This window comes from Dromiciops gliroides, chromosome 3 (assembly GCF_019393635.1).
Source record: "Dromiciops gliroides isolate mDroGli1 chromosome 3, mDroGli1.pri, whole genome shotgun sequence".
Lineage (NCBI taxonomy): Eukaryota > Metazoa > Chordata > Mammalia > Microbiotheria > Microbiotheriidae > Dromiciops > Dromiciops gliroides.
This window is the reverse complement of record NC_057863.1, coordinates 284878396-284896406: the sequence shown is the minus strand read 5'-3', so window position 1 is coordinate 284896406 and position 18011 is coordinate 284878396. Positions and strand designations below refer to the sequence as shown.

At 37.4% G+C, this 18011-nt stretch overlaps 1 protein-coding gene across 1 annotated transcript in view; it reads right to left on the bottom strand.

The window, feature by feature from the left end:
- Positions 1-17046, bottom strand: part of TMEM47 (transmembrane protein 47) — a 39709-nt gene extending 22663 nt beyond the window's left edge. The window contains exon 1 of the mRNA XM_043996821.1: positions 16415-17046. Within this exon, the coding sequence (XP_043852756.1) occupies positions 16415-16640 (226 nt within the window). The 5' untranslated portion in view covers positions 16641-17046. The remainder of the gene's footprint in view (positions 1-16414) is intronic.
- Positions 17047-18011: the final 965 nt, after the last annotated feature.

The following is an 18011-nucleotide window of genomic DNA, read 5'->3' as shown; positions in this document are numbered from 1 at the left end:
TTATTGATATTTCTGAGTCCCATAGACTATTATCATTGATTTACTTAAATGAAACACCCAACTGTGAGGTCCTATCTGAAGACTGCAAGCCATATAGGACCACTTCCTAATGGCTCAAATGGAGAATACACTTTCGATTATAGAATTCAAAGGGAAAAAGTTGGTTGGAATTTCCATTTCATATTAAGGTCCCTAAATGAACCCCTTCCAGACAGTGAGACCAGTTTCTATCAGTCAGTGGTGATTTCTTTAGGGCCAAAGAGTGATGCTTATCCAGGGATTTTGCTACTTGTTTATTCCATTTTCATCTCAGAAAGTTCTCTTTTGCCTATTTCTAATTAAGCTGCATCTTTAGATATCACTATAGTTGAAAGTCTGGTAATAGTCAACTTCTGACTGAGAACTATAATTAGACATCAATAAAGAATCAGACTTTTATCTTCGATTATTTTATTCACACTATTTAGCTTAGTTATGTAAAATCAGTCTAAATATTTTCCTTTTTAAAAAAATGTTTTAATGGCCCAATCTCCAAGTTGTACATATTTTCTCTAGTGAATCTTAAGTATAACTGACTCAAGTGATTTGCTCAAAAAAGGAGCATGTCCTTTCTAAAAATTGCCAGGTAAAACAACATTTTAAATGACATTCATATGTAAAATGTTTTGTGACCCTTAAAGCATTATAGAAATATTAGCTCTCATTTTCATTGTCTAGAAACAATCAAGCAGAATGCATTAACAAAAACTATGTCCCTAAAATGATCATTCTGCTTCATTTAAGAAAATAAAGTTACTTTTTTCCTGTCTATTTGCAATGCTTCCCTTTAGTTACTATAAATGTAGTCAGGTAACTTTTTTTCTAAAACTAGACAGTGCAGACTCTCATAAGCAATGAAAATGATTATTCCTGTACCAAGTAAAGACTTTGTTTCCTATACATCTTACTCATTCTTAGTGATAATAGTTTTGAGATTGAGATTGCTTTGCTAATTCTATTTTATTCAAGAAGAATCATAGATACAGGAGTTTAAGTATGTTATTTAAGGCAGAAAGTCTGTTCAAAAAATTTTTAGAATCCACGAATCTTGGATTATGATTATTGATAAATTCACTGAAGAAACATCTTTTGCTCCAGTCCATAATTGGATTCTTTGAAGGCTAGCCTCCTCACAAGTAACTTAAGATGTGTAATGATACATATGTGTAAGCTATAATGGAAATAGCCCATTTTCATTCATAACTCTTTCATCATAAGGAAATGAAAATCTTTACAAACTGGCACCAGAACTATTCTGTTTCAATAAAAAATGTTTTCAAGATGATTATGTGGTTTCCACAAATAACAGTAATTGATATTTTGCTACTGAAAGTTTCAAATATGATGTTTAGCTTTTTCAACTGTCTACATATAGAAAATGAAGTGGATAAGGGAGGTGTTTAGTGAGGTAACTTTGCCTCAGTTTCCTGAATATATCACCATAAGATGGAATTCTGCACTATATTAGCCAACTAATTTAATTCCTGCTAGAGAGATAGTTACCAAAATATTTATTAGAGTAGATAGCCACAGACAAGAAACAAACTATACTATAGGACCAAATTGGTCACAGGATGATCAACTGATATTTTACTTTCCTTTCCAATCCCTCATAATCATTGAGATAAATAATGCACTAATTGGCTACCAAATGATCATAGAGATCTGAAAGAACCATGTTTTAAGTTTTTATGGAAATCTAGACAAAATATGGATTATGCTTCTTTTGTCACCATCTGAAGAATCAGGAAGGAATATAAAGCATTTAAAGACACAGTTATTTATTTTTCTTTTTTTGCCGAGGGTCACACAGTTAGTAAGTGTCAAGGGTTTGAGGCCAGATTTGAACTCAGGTCCTCCTGAATCCAGGGCCAGTGTCCTATCCACTGTGCCACATAACTGCCCCAGACACAGTTATTTTAATCAAGGTAAACACTTCTTCACCTATCTCTGACTCATGAAAAAGTGTCAAAATTGTATTTTGTAACGTAACTACTCTCAGCTTTGTCATATTCTAGCCATATGAGTTTAAGCAAGTCATCAAACTCTTGTCTTCAGCTTCCTTATCTATCAAATGAAGGGGTTGGTCTGGATGGCTTCTAAGGTTGTTTCTAGTTTTATATTTATAACCTTTTGACCATGGGATATTGCTATGTGCTGGTTCTTTTACATGGTACTTAGCAAAATGACCAATTAATAAAGTAGTATATTTCAGAGTATTATAGAAACAGATTTGGAGGGATAGAGGAATCTTGAAATGTATGCTTTTCTCAAGGTAACTTGACCAAATATATGCAAATCAGTGATCCTCTACTTTCTTACAGAAGAGCTGAGCAATTTCTAGATTAGACTGGATCCTTTACAATAAAGCTAGATTTTTTACTGCTTTAAATATGATGTGAGAAATGAAAAATCAAAGTAAATGACCTGGGCATTTTAACTACAAATATTTTAGAATAGTTATGTTGGTGCTACACTAAAGAATATATCATCTTTTTAGGAATAGAAGTATATTTGACATATCATTTGCCTATTGATGTAGGATTAGATAAGAGAGAAAAATATGTAGAGGTGAGGAAGTATCTTAAAACCTTTCAAAAAATGTTCCCTTTTAGGCATGTTTTGAAGAGGTTATGTGCCAAATGTGCAAGTTCATTTGTCTAATTCACACAAATATCAGAGAAATAAGATAAATGGTATTCAGGAAAGAAGTAGAAATCAGCCTCCTTTCTCTCACAGATTCAAAGAAAGAAATTTCTATCCTAAATTTCATTTTTGTTGGCCTTGAGCCAAATAATTAACTTGTATGGTAATTACAGTGTAATCAAGTAATCAAGTTCAGTGATCTCATTGATGTGAATATTCCCTCCTCAAGACTGGTAAAGAGAAATACCTGCTTTCCCAGTTTGGGAAAATCTTGTTCGATTACTCCTCTAGAGGAGAGAGAGAGAGAGAGAGAGAGAGAGAGAGAGAGAGAGAGAGAGAGAAATTTTTTGTTCTGTATTTTTTTCTTTATTGATTGATACCAGTTTATAACTATTCCAGAGAATCCATTGATGTGAGGGAAAGAAAAGAAAAAAACATGTTTCAGGACAACAGAAGAGGATGAGTTTTGTTGATACATTTACTGTCAACTTTTAGAAATCTTTTTTCACAGAATATGAGAATACTCACAATAATTATATGGGTGGAGGGCATGAGGGACAGACCACCAACAGGCAGAGAGGATATCCTGGTGTGATTAGAAGCATAGACACAGCAAACAAATCATTTCTGAATGTGAAGAGGGAGGAGGAGGTTTGAGATATTAAAAATCAATTCCTTCCTTCAATCTTTTCACTTGTTCATTAAGACAAGATAATATTGTCAATTAAAGTCTAGATTCAGGGACTGCAAGGAAGTACTGAAAAATATTTTGGTAAATAACCTATTTTGGGAGCACTTCGTAGCAACAATAACTGCTATGACAATACATTCTCCTTTCCAAATTAATTCTTTACACACACACACACACACACACACACACACACACACACACACACACACACACACATGACCGTAGTATAATGGAACAATAATTAGATTGGGACTTAGGAAAATTAGGATCCAGTCCAAACTGTCATAACTTTTCCTGTGACCCTGGACCCAATGTTTACTCTTATTGGATTTCAGTTTCCTCAACTGTAAAATAAGAAGGCTAGAATAGTTAGTCTTCAAGACACCTCTCAATTCTAAAATTTGAAAACGCTACACTTTGCTTCAGTGGTACCATTTCCCTTATTCCAAATAGCTTGTGATAACGGGGCAGCTAGGTGGCGCAGTGGATAAAGCACTGGCCCTGGATTCAGGAGTACTTGAGTTCAAATCCGGCCTCAGACACTTGACCCGTACAAGCTGTGTGACCCTGGGCAAGTCACTTAAACCCCACTGCCCTGCAAAAAAATAAAAAAAAAAAGAAAAAAGGACAACCAAATAGCTTGTGAAGACTGAGAGACTATTGTGAAGATTTTATAACATTCACTGCAAATATTTTGTTGACCTGGACATTTAGGGACTCAATCAACAAGTATTCAATACACACCCACTATGCATGAAAGACTGTCCTTACTGAAAGGCATACAATGACCAAAAATTAAGAAAATCATTTTGCATCTAGAGTTCCCTTCTTCCATCCCTGTTAATCCTTTTCACCTGCCTTGAGAGCCCCACATCTTCTGACTTCCAGTGTTTAGTGGTCTAATAAAGAAATACTAGAAAGAATAAGAAGTTCCTCAAAAGATGTGATCAAAGATTTACAAAAGTTTTTTAAAATTGCTCTATTTTATTAAATTTTATTTTCAAATGAATATTCATCTTCTCTACCTCTCCCTTCCTCCTCCATTGAGAAAGCTAAGAGAAAACAAAAATGGATCTTTAACAGAGATAATTCACACCTATATCCTTTCCTTTTCTCTATGTCTAAGACTTTACTGAGTTCCCCAGGTCTTGTTATGCAAGACTTCCTCAGAAACATCTCTAAGGTACCCTGGGGAAAACACTTTTTAATAATGGACTCCCAAAGTCACACTTTTTTTGCCTATAAAATGTTTAATTTAGATCATTACATTTTTTTTCTTAGTCTAAGTAAGTCAGCTCTGTCACAAAAGAAAAATCGGCCCTCTGATAACTATCAGCCATGAAACTCTGATTTCCCCTGCTTTTTTATCTGCTGGACAATGTGAGTAGAGAAGCTGCTTTCTTAGAACAGTAGTCTATCATCAATCAATTAGGTAGCAAGCATAGAAGCCTGTTATGGAGTAGGGGTTGAACTGGGGTGAGGTATTTAAAAATCAGGTTGGCTAAGTTAATATTGCTGGATCTTGACTTTCTGTAAAAATGGTTTAAAGGAATACTAAAACACCATCTCAACTGTTTTTGATGGTGGTTGTTCCACGTTACTCCCAGCCCCCTTCAAAATATTTTTGAGTTGTTACTTCATAATCTACCTGCATCAATGCTATTTCGGGCTACTTTTAATGTAATGGAACCTCCCATAAATTGCTTTACTTTGGGCTAAATTTACAACAGCAATCAGAATAGCACTTAAAAAGAGAAATTTTCAGCTATGTGAATGATATTTTAGTTGTAAGTATATTCATACAGATATATTTATATAACTACAGATTTTGGAGAACTTGGTTCTAATAATAATAGAATTATAATAATAACAAAATATTTTAGGTTTTTGAACTATATAAATGTCCTCATTATAATTTCGCTCTTTCTAAAATAGAAATAGATGGATTACTTCACAAATCTGCTATTCCTTGAGGTCTTCTCTGTTATTTTTGTCAATGACATTGCACCATGCGCTCAGTTACACAGGCATAAAATGTTTAGTGTTATGTTACAGCTTTCCATCTCCCTAAGGCAACTTCCTTAGAAGCAGCTAGTGGTTCAGTGGATAGAGTGCTGGCCTTAGAGTCAGGAATACTTATCTTCAAATCCATCCTCAGAAATTTACTAGACAATTCAACTTCTGGTTGACTTATTCTCTTCAACTGTAAGATGGGGATAATTATATCACCTACCTTGCCGGGTTCTTATGAGGATCAAGTGAAACATCTGTAAAATCTCTTAGCACAAGACCTGATATACAATAGGCATTATATAAATAATTATTCCCTTCTTTCCCTACCAAATTCAGTTTAGTTGCCAAGTCTTGTCAATCATGACTTAATAGTATCTCCCATGTCTATGGCTTCCTTTCCATTTCCACTGTGACTACCTTAATTCAAACCTTTATTCTTTTTTTCCTAGATCCCATTAACCTTGTGTTGAATTTCTTTGAAAGTAATATTTTTTGAATGTATAGTTGTGATCACAGGTTCTTTAATACCTTCAGAGTCTCCCCATTGTCTGTTAAATTGTGTCCCTCTTTTTTACCATGATATTCAAGATTCTCTGTGATCTAATACCAATCTACCTTTGCAGCTCTATTTTACACTATTCTTTTTGTACAATCTATAATCTTGCTCCATACATGAATCCTATCACTTAGCCAAACCATTCACTATTTTCCTAAATTTGCTCCTCACTTTTCTATATATGAACCACTTTCTCCAATTGTAATTTCTTGACAATTCCAAACTGTGATCATTTGAAAGTGTTATGGCATATTGTTGGGAAGTGGAAAAAATAGTAAAATAAACAAATAAAACAATCATACATGTACCACATATCTACTAAAATGACAACTCAAATGACAACTCTTCCTTAAATTTTCCCCTCATTTTTCTAATCCCAAGTGACCTCTCCTTCCTTTGAACTCCTGTAACATTTGATTTATTTCTCATTGCATATATCACCTTATTTTCTTACTTATATAAGGGTGGAATTGACTAGGTAAATGAATCAAATTACCTCTTCCCACAGAAAAGAGATCATAAAATGGAATTCTATGATACCTTAATCAGGTAGAGATACATTTCTAGTCAACATATTTACAATTCTACAGGGTGAGGCAAAGGCCATGAAATCACTAAGGGGGTTCAATATTTAATAACTCCTTTATTTTTTGTTTTTAATTTGTACTATAGCATCACAGACGTGTGTATATGAAATAAAGAAAAAATTTCAAAAAAATATTAAAACATAAGACACCTTAGTGATTTTTGGCCCACTCTATACAAAGATGCTATATCATAACTCAGTGGAACTTCTTGAGCACCTTTCAAAGGGGAGTAAAGGGCAGTGTTGAGACACACTTGTGGGGGTGCGTGATCTTAAAATATGAGAGAAACAAGTCCATCCTAACCACCCAAGGCTACCCTAGACTAGCCCTGAGGGGACACAGTAACCTGACATCATTTTAGATGCATATGGTACCCTTATAATGGTTCACATGTCATACGTCTCGACATTCTAATTTCTTTGAGGTAGGGATCATGACTTTTCATCTCTTTATGATCCATAACACCCATTTCAATGATTTGAACACAACTGGTATGCAATAAATGTTTGCTAGATTAAGTAATATTAAGAGTTTGTATATTGGTGATGAGAAAGGACCATCTGGTTTATTAAATATATTTGTGTGCTTTACTGTGAGAGGCTGTGATCTCTGTATCTCTCTGTCTCTGTGTCTGGCTTGTCTCTTTCTGTGTGTCCCTCTTATGGCTGACTTCCATTTACCTGAATCTACTGCTCATTCTAAAATGAAAACATTTTGTTAAACTTTGCATAATGGACATAAGGAATTTTCATTTTTATACACAAGTGCACACACTGTGTTTATACAGTACTACCAAAGTATACTTAGGCAGTTTTCAATAGAGGCAGTCAAAATGAATAATTAACTTGTATAACTAAAGATGATCCTTTATAAAACAGATTCTCTTTAATATATCGAGCAAGCAGTTTAAAATTTATATGGGACTTTATTTGAGTGATCAGAGGATATATTTTCTTGCAAAAGGAAGATAGCTACTTGTTATACAATGTTTAGTTTCCCTGCAATACTATCCATATGCTATATTCTCTAACAAGCTTCTGACAACCAAGAGATGTAGCATCAGTATCCACAGATATAGAAAAGGAAGAAAATGCAGCAGAGCCCTGTGAAACACTACTTCGAGTATTTAACCTTGTGTTGACATTTATATGACATCTTTTTTTTGTTTTGTTTTGTTTTTTAGTGAGCCAATTGGGGTTAAGTGACTTGCCCAGGGTCACACAGCTAGTAAGTGTTAAGTGTCTGAGACCGGATTTGAACCCAGGTACTCCTGACTCCAGGGCTGATGCTCTATCCACTGCACCACCTAGCCTCCCCTTATATGACATCTTTAAAAAGGCAAATATTCTCCCCTCCCTTTTGAAGTTGAAGTGACCAAATCACATTTGATCAAAAGAAATATTCTCTATTTCCAGTTAGGTCATATGATGATTAGGCAACTGACTAGGAATGTTTATTTACAAAAATAATTTATCAGATATTTACCATATAATCTGAATGTGGTTTCAACATACGTTCCTATGTATGTACTTGGGATTTATGGGCTAGATTTCTTTTAAGTACCGTACCTAAAATCCAAATAACTTTTGCTCTCATTGATTGGCCAACAACATATCCCAGCCGAAGTCACATTTCGACATTGTTCAGTCTTAGAGTAGATGCAAATAGTAATTGTTTCTATTTTGACCGGAAACCCCGAGGGTCCCTCCCTCCTCCTTCATATTCATTCACTCAAAAATAAATAAATAGACAGACAGACACACAGACAGAAAGATAAATTCATTCTTTTTTTTTTTTTGACTAGGTAATGGATGCCATTTTTTGCATCATTTCTTACCTAGTCTTAATTGGGGCAGATAGGTGGCACAGTGGATAGAACACTGGCCCTGAAATTGGAAGGACCTGAGTCATGGGCAGCTAGGTGGCGCAGTGGATGACACTTACTAGCTGTGTGACCCTGGGCAAATTACTTAACCACAATTGCCTCAAAACATCCAGGGTCATCTCCAGTCATCCTGATGTATATCTTGCCACTGGACCCAGAGTCCAATTCATTGCTAGCCATTTCATCCGTCATGATCCTCTTCAACAAATGGACAAACAACAAAACCTAACCTTAATCACTGAATGGGTGTTGCCTCAGGGAAACTAAAAAACCTTAGCTTAAAAAGGCTAAGGTCTCCTAGTACTGGGCCATCTCAGGTCATCTCAATCTATATCTTGCCACTGGACCCAGAAGGCTCTGGAGGAGAGAGTGAGGCTGGTGATTTTGCAGAACCCTCCCTCACTTGAATGCAATTCACTGAAAGTCATGACATCACCTCCCTGAAGTCATAGCCTTCTTTGGGAAGGAAGGACAAAATAACAACAACAACAAGAAAAACAAAAACAATGTTCTTTGCTTATCATATGAAAATTTGTTTGTTTCACCAGGGTCTATTAGTGTTTTTTCACAGAGTAGGAAATTAATATGGATTTGTAGAATGGAATGTATAAAAATCACTCCACATAAACAACATTCTCACTCCTGCTTCGTGCTTTGCACATTTATAAATTGTCATTACTCTTCACTTTGCAATTGTAGATTTCTCTAGCTTCTGTCAAAAATGTCTCTCCTCCTTGAAATATCTTGATCATCCATTTTATTAGTAGTCTCCCTTGAAATCCCTTTGATCTTTTCTATTTACTTAAATGTGCATTTTATATCCTCCTCACCTCCGTAGAATGTAAGCTAATGTAAGCATGAATTATTTTAGTTGTATGTTTATATCCCAAGCACTTAGGATAATGCCTAACATTTTGTAGGTGCTCAATAAATGCTTTGTGATTTCTTTTTTTTGTTTTTTTTTGGGGGGGGGAGGAGGGACGGGCAGGACAATGAGGGTTAAGTGACTTACCCAGGGTCACACAGCCAGTAAGTGTCAAGTATCTGAGGCTGGATTTGAACTCAGGTCCTCCTGAATCCAGGGCTGATACTTTATATACTTCACCACCTAGCTGCCCCCTTCAATAAATGCTTTGTAAACTTCATTTTCATTAAAAAATTATAGGGGGCAGCTACATGGCCCAGTGGATAAAGCACCAGCCCTGGATTCAGCAGGACCTGAGTTCAAATCCAACCTCAGACACTTGACACTTACTGGCTGTGTGACCCTGGGCAAGTCACTTAACCCCAATTGCCTCACTAAAAAAAAGAAAAGAAAGAAATTATAGAAGCCCCAGGAATGTTTCTACAAATAGAATGTTATTATTTTGAAAAAGGAAAAATGTACCAAACTACCTATCTGGGAACACAATCAATTTCCATTTTATGCAAGTTGTCTTGGGCATTTGAAGCTACAAATTGGTAGATGACATAAGGTTGTGGTTTTACTGGTTCAATATAGAAAATCTTGCATTAAAAACATGATTATTATTAACAGAATAAGGTAAAATGGCAACATTTTTAGCCAACCACTTAAGGTCATTCACAACATGATGTCCATCCTACCTTTCCATTATTCTCACCTATATATTACATATTATAATCAAATTAATTTCAATCTATGGTCTTTATATCTATGTATTCATGTAGTCCATCCCTATATCTAAACTAAGAGAATCAAAGGATCATAACTTTAGAGTTGGAAGAGACCTAAGAAGTTAACTTAGACATGGGTAGGATCAATCACTTGCCTAAGTTCCTATAAGTACTAAGTGATAGAGCTGGGTTGAACACAGGTCTTACAATTCCATATTCAATTCTTTCCACTGAACCATGCTACTTTATGCACTCCTTCCTTTTCTTCTCCACTTAAAGTAGTATTTTTTTTTCTTCTGTCAATGTTTAGCTTAGGATCTAATTACTCCCGGGAGTCTACCCTGATCCCTATAATTGCAAGTGTTCCTCCCCTCCCCAAATTTTCCAGGGAAAATTTTTCTCTATTTTTCCTGTCCATCATCGTATACAACAATTGTCATATATTTTGAATGTTCTCTAGATGGCTGTAAATTCCTCCTCATGGAAAGAAAATTTCTTTTTCGTCTCTGTTGCCCTACTGCCTGAATGGCACATAACATTCCCTTAATATGGCTTGTTAAATGTAGACATTACATTGTCAAGGAAAGTAATATTCATGTGTAATTGTGTAGCTAAAAAAGTACCAAAGAGTTTAAAGTAAAGAAATTCCTTTTAATGCATTCTCAAAAATCTGCTATTTAAGAAAGGAGCCTCAAATTACTTGCCCCAAAGATTTACGTTTCATTTGACTTATGTTACACAAAACACAATAGAACTCTTTCATAAGCTACTGTTGGAAAACAAGACTAATGCCCAGTTTATAAGTGCCTAGGTTAAATAATACCTCCATGGTTTGTACTGGAGGTGTGGTTTCAAAAACAATATTGTAACCCTAATGTATATGCATGTGTGTATACATACATACATGTATACACATATAGTGAGTATTGTGAATTTTGTTATGTTATTGTAGAATTATACTAAATTAATTATGATCTTTATCTGGTATGTATACTTTCTAAAATAAGCACTGATCTGAAGTTATTGGGAAAAAATGGTGAATGATTGCCTTTTTTCAACTGCATGCCTTCAGATATGGATGCTTCTGTGGACTCCCTAATTGGTCATGTTCATTCAACTTTAACTTGTAGCAAACTATTGAAGTATAGCTCTATATGTAGGTGAAATTCATTTGTTTTTGTAAATAAAGGTTTTTTTACATGAATAATATGTAACATTTACATCTCACTTTGAGATTTGCAAGGTTCTTTAAAAATATTAACTCATTTTATCCTCATAATCCTGGGAGGCAGATGCTCTCATTATCCCCATTTTACAGATGAGAAAACTGAGGCAAATAGAAGTTAAATGACTTGTGCAAGATCACACATATATTGAGTGTCTAGATGTGAAGTTAGGCCTTCCTAACTTCTGGTCTAGAATTCTGTAAGTTAAACCATCTAGCTGTCTCAAATTGATTAGCATGATTTAACAAAGGTCTGGATGGAACTGAAAATAATCGTTTTCTGAAGAAAATATATCCGCCAAAAGTATTCATCTGGTTTTTTTCAATAAATTACAAGAGAGGACTCTGCATGGTGGAAGGAAGAAAGCATTGAATTCAACAGACATGGATTCAAGTCACTACTCTCCTATTTAGTACTTTTGTGACCTTGTGCAAGTTAATTAACTTCGCTAAGTCTCAGCATTTTCTCCTGAAATGAAGTTTGGACTAGGATACTAATGCCCTTTATAAATTCTAAATTTATGATCCTATTACACTTCTGGAATAAATGAATGAATACATTTGGAAACTTGAGAGACTATGGTAGGAAAAAGTCCTGATGAAATTTAAATGAACTATTTCATTTTCTTTAGCCCATAATATATTTGTAAAAAATTGCCTTAGATATATAATTGATTGCAAAGTATTTGATACTAACTGAAATGGCGATTTATCAATTTTTCACAAGTTTGATTGTTTTTGGACTTCACAAAATTGCATTTCTACTACTTAACCTGTTTTAGAGTAGGAGAGTATATTGTAGTACCCACCAATCTTGCTGAGCTATTTGTAAACACTAGTCAATATCAACTCATTTAAAGCAATGAGCTGCAGCTTCCCTAGGGGAAGACTCCTTCAGAGCTGGCAATTTTGTTTCACAAGGATACTTTAGATTCCAAGCCTGCATGGGTGTTGTATTTAGGGATATGAGCACACTAAATCTCAGGAGTTGAGAAATGTTCAGATACTCTGGCAGGGTGGTTGACCATTACTTAACATTCTACTACTGAAAGTAGTTTTGTGAATCTATGTTTTGAAAATAAAAGATTGTTGTGCAAAATGATATCTCAAACTATATTTTTAAAGCACTTTTTAAAATAGCTTAGTTTTATAGATGGGAAATGAGATGTATTTTGGCTGTAATTGATATATACTTTATGAAACTTGCAAATTATGTCAGTGATTCACATTTTAAATGTGGCTATTTTTAGGATCCCTCACGAATTGTTATAATTATGTTCCTTGCTGGTGAGGGGGGGGGCTATGTATTAAAATCAATCCATAGTCTGAGAATAGGTTATACATAATGTCCCCCATGTATCACAAGAGGTACCACAGGGGTTAACCATGTTGATCTGGTCTTTTCTTGATTTTTGCTTACTCAATAGGTCACTCTGACCTCAAAAGAACAGTCTGGGTTTATATTTTTAAGCTATTTAAACTAGAACATGAACACAATATACACATTTTCCCAAAGGACACAATATAAAACTTTTATGACTTCATAAGCTATTAGTCTACAATTTTATGGATACTCTGCAATTGTGCATGAGTGTATGTGTGTGTGTCTGTTTTCAAACAGAATATATGCTTAGTTGACATATAGGACTTCTCATTTCACATCTGTGATGAACCTTAACTATGCAATATTAACAAAGTATCAAAACAGAATGATCAAGCACAAGGGTTATTGTTATTGTTATTCTCCATAAGGACACATTACAATTTTTGGCAAAACACTACCTACAAACAAGGTCTGCCACATTACACTTCTGAATTAATCAGTGAGTCATACTTTTGTGAACATAACATCTTGCTCACATGAGCATAAATGTCCCAAGTTTATAGACTTGAAATGTTTTTATTCCTCTCCATATTGAACTTGATACTAAATTAACCATTTTCCTAATCTGATCTTTGAAAGACTTAAAGAAATATTTCTTTAGAACTAATTGCCTCTACATGCTGAATTCTCACCTTAGAGCAGGAGAGGGTATGGGTGAGGAACATTATGGCTGATTAATTCACTCCCAGGTTTAGTAGTTCATACTACAAGTGCAGATGCTGGCTTCAACAGGCCCATGCAAAAAGACAGAGCTATGTTCAGTTAAAACTACAAAATGCATACTAAACAGCAAAGGATGCGCATTTTGTATTGCATTGAAATAGAATGCATTTGCAGAGGGGGCAGAGCAGAAACAGGGCATGTTGCTGCCAGCAGAAATATTCTTGAAAATTTCCAGCTCAAAAACAAAACAAAACAAAACAACAAAAAACAAAACCCAAAACTTGAACTTGCCATTTCATGGCAATTCTAATTCTAATTAAGACAAAGGTTTTTAATTAAGCCTTGAAGATGCTGTTAAGGGCCTTTAGGAAAACTCAGTCTTTGATAGTGCCTCCCGAGGTAATCCACTTGAAGGAACAATGAAGTCCATTCCTTCAAAGCACCAGAAAAGATGCTTTATCCCAGCTTTCTGCAGTTTCTCACAGCCAACCAGCTAAAACGCAGCTTGCTATGGAACACAAACAGAAGAGCAAAGGACTGCCAGTTTCTGTGCTGGCTCTCTCTATCTCTTTTCATATAGTTAGATACGTGTTGGTTTTTTTCCATGCTCAAAAGTTTGCTTGAAATTAAAAAAACAAAAAACCACACCAAAAAAACCCCACCATAATGTAATATTCTGGGGAGGATAAAGGGATAAGGTGATTTTCCATACCCCTCCTCCCCCAACACTAGTAAAGAAAGCATAGTAGACCACAGACATAAAGAGCTTGTTCAAGTATCCTTAAAATAAAACAATCACCACTTCTTTTCCAGGAGCTTGTTAACCCTAACTCTTCTGGGATTTATTTTTTTAATTAAAATAAAGCTAAGGTGATACTTAGGAGCCTTAAAAGAAATGAAAGCAATGGTAGGAATTTCTTTTTGGGGACCAGAAGAAGAAGAAGAGAAAAAGATAACTGTCTCCCTTGGATTTTTACCTTGAAGTGTTCCATTTGCCTATATTTAAATTGTACTTATGTCTCTCTATTTCCTGCCCCCTTTAAAATTTTTATTTTATTTTAAATTAAGCTATAGATGCCTGATGAGGTAATTAAGGAAAGATTAACCAATATTACATACTGTTGAACAAGCCCAATCTGGCTGCTCTCCATTCCCCACATTCTTTGGAAGCATTAAGGGGGAAGAATATGAAAAGAAACAGGATTTGAAGCCTTTATTTTTTAACCTATCTGAGAAAGCCTTTATGGAATCAAGGGCTATTATTTCAGGAGACAGTGAGAAAAGGGCAAAAGATTCACGTTGCTAAGGAAACATGTTGAAGCTGACATTCCTACATAAATTTCCATTTATATTGGAGGTAAGAAAGAAAAGGTATTTTCTTCCAAAGTTTGTTTGGATAGCCCAGTTACTTAAGGAAAACGTTTTAAGGAACCAATCTGTGTCTCTGGTTATAAACAAGCAACCTTCAGTGAAATGAAGGCGCTACACATCGTTCTCCTGCCAGCCCACTTGATGGTGGATTAAACAACTACCACAGAAAAGCTGTAATTATTTATTTTGAGTCGATATTTTCTGGGTCCCGAGTGAAAAAAGTCTAAGGCAAGAAACTCGACCAATTAAAACTACTTTCTTCTATGCCTAGGAAACGAGGACAAAGACAAATACGAGGGAGTTGCTTTTTAGTGCTTATGTGAGTTTGGCTATAACTTGCCAATACGTTTTAGTGAAGCTTCACAAGTTCTCTCAAGAAAGCCTAATCTAACCCATGTGTAATGAAATCTAACGAGTTTCATCCCATGTCAGTGCTTAGTGTCCAGCGTTTTATTTCTTTTAATAGTAAAATCCCTTTTGACTGTATCCTTTCTTAGGGCAAAAACCAACAGCCAAAGAATCCAGAATGGTAAGGATAGTATAGTAACAAGAAAGTAGGGGGAGGCCGACAGTGAATTTACACCAGGCCGTAGCTAAGAGGGCCAGCAGGGTAGCTTGGTGGTGGTGGTGGTGGGAAGTAAGAGAGTGGATGCTTAAGGAAGGCGTTGTTGGGTGTGGAGGCGTGGAAGCTAGGGATCCCGAGGCAGAGGGGTGTATTTGTTTAGTATGGAAGGAGAGGGTGAGCCACTGATTCGTGCTCTCCCACCCCCTACCCTGTAAAGGAGGCTAATCCTTGCAGCCTAAACATAGAACTGGCAGGAGAAGTCACAACTTTCTAGCCCTCTGTGAGCACTTCATCCCGGAGAAAGAAAGAGGATTTTTAGGGATGATGGGCAGAGGGTAGAGAAAGGAAAGAATAAAAGAAGATGGGGATCCGGAAAAATCACTTACTGTACCACCAAAAAAGGAAATTCAAACCATTCACTCTTCCAATTGCTCTACTATCCCTCCAAACCTACAAGAATAAAACCCCAAACAAAAAGTGGGCTGGGAAAACCCAGACGAGATAGAGGTAGACACCGAGAGAGGAAAAAAAAATTATAAACTCAAAAATTACTCTCTCAGAGTAAGAAAGGGGTGGAGTGGGACATAGAATCCAGGAAGACTACTTGGGTCTTTTTTTTGGGGGGGGGTGCTTTTCCACCTTTTAAAAAATGTGAGTAGGGAAGGCGTTATGTTTTTAAAACCTCCACATGGTCCTTGCCACAAATTATACCAATTACGGAAAATAACATGTGTTACTTGTGAGCTGGAGGAATGGCTAAATGAACTGAACAGTAGGGATGGGGGTGGGGACGGGGGAGGGGGGAGGAGGGGAAGAGAAGCGCTGGAAGGAGAGCTTAATACAGAAAGGTTTGGCCCAGGGCCTGGGGTGGAAAGGCATTTGGGATGATCCAAGGAGGAAGCCTGAGATCAAGAGCTTGAGTTGGGAAAGGGTTGCAGACACTAGTTGGGAGGATCACACGGGAGCCAGCTGGGGTTAGCTCGCGAGAAACCAGATACCATTTGGGGAAAAGCGGGGTTAGGCGGGGGCAGCACTTCCCGGCTAACAGAAGTAGGGGAGGGAGCCGATGCGCTGTGGCATGGGGACATCTAGGAGCACCGGGAGGAGCGCGGGGCGGGCGGGGAGGAGGAGGTACATTACAGAAGAGCTCTCACCGCTGCTCAGAGTGGACTCGCAGTGCCAGCTGTCTACGTTGGCGGGTTTCCGGCAGCACTCCCACAGGGACAGGTAATACTGATGATCCGCCGTGACCCACGCCGGGCTCAATACCGCTCCCAGATCCAGACACAGCGCCAGAAAGATGCATACCAGCCCCACTAGCTTCAGCGGGGTCAGCACCGACACACGCACCTCCTCCATCCCGCTGCCAGCTGAAGCCATGCCCAGGGGAGCCGCTACCAGATCTGGCCCCCAGCAACTCTGGCCCCCTCTGGGGTTAGGAGACAATGCAACACCGCTTTCGGGGAGATGTAAGGGGAAAACGCACAAAATAAAATAAAATAAAACTCCACTTAAATAATCATAAAAATAATAAGCCAATCCCGTAAGAGTTACACTTTCCTTCTAGCGTCCCTCACCCCACCCCCCAAATCTGGCTGCTAGAATGGGATGAACGGTCAGGAATGCAGCAGCTGCGAAAGGTGATACAGGGTGGAGAAGTGTCCTTTTGCGTCTATTTCAGGTGTTGCAGCCACTGAAGGCAACAGCGGCATCAGCAGCTCCGAGCGTTGGCTGCCCAGCTCCCCAGTGCTTAGCTCTCTTGCTCTCTCACTGTGTGCAGTGCCCAGTTTCCAGCTCTGCCCAGCTCGCTCACTCCTCCCATCTCCCCTCCTCCTGTCTGCAGGGAGGCGGGGAGGAGAAAAGGAGGGAGAGAGGGAGGAAAGGGCGGCAGCAGCACTGCCCGGGTTTTGCCAAGGATAGATTAGGAAAAGGCAGATAACTCTGTCGCCCCTCAAGCCTGGCAAGCCAAGCAACAGCCGGTGGGGTGGGGTCCCGGACACAAACTCTTTCTCCTTTAGTAGGCTCGTCACTGAGCTGTTACTGGACAATTCCTAGAAGATTCATTGCCCATCCCCCACCCACCCTTTACTTTCTCTGTCACCTCGCCCTCCCCCAAACCGTGTCATGTGGTTTTTCTTTTTATAGCAAAGAAGGAGGGGTCCTTTTCTAGAAGGCGTCAGATTTTTAACTCCTGCTAGGTTTCCTATCCGCAGCTGTTGTTGGCAAGAGATTTATCAGCTGCACTGTCAGGATTCAGTCATCCCGCTTGTCCTCTGGTGTGATGGAGAGGTGTTAGTATGTGAAAGAAAGTTAGCAACATTTTTTCTCTTCACTTTTCCAACACAGGGCTCAATCTTGTTTTCCCAAACCCCATCCCCTCTGTCTCCCCCAGCATATGTCTCCCCTCTTTTGATCTGATGCTCTTTCTTCTTTTGACTTGCCTTTTCTTAGGCACCTAGCTACAACAGATGTCCCAGTTGCTTTTGAAAAGAAACAAAGGAGGGTATCCTTATACAACATAACATTCCATATGTGAGCTAGTCTGGAAGTTCATTTACTCCACAGAATTTACTAAGTTCAACATATAAAGCCAACTGGGGCTGAGGGTGGGGACTAGGTATAAAGAGGGCTCTGTCCTCAGGGAGTTGAAAAGGTGACAAAACATTTACAAATAAACTATAATATGAATTTATTTGTAAGTACATAAGAAAAGTTCAAAGAATACTCCATATCTACAAAGGGAGATCATCC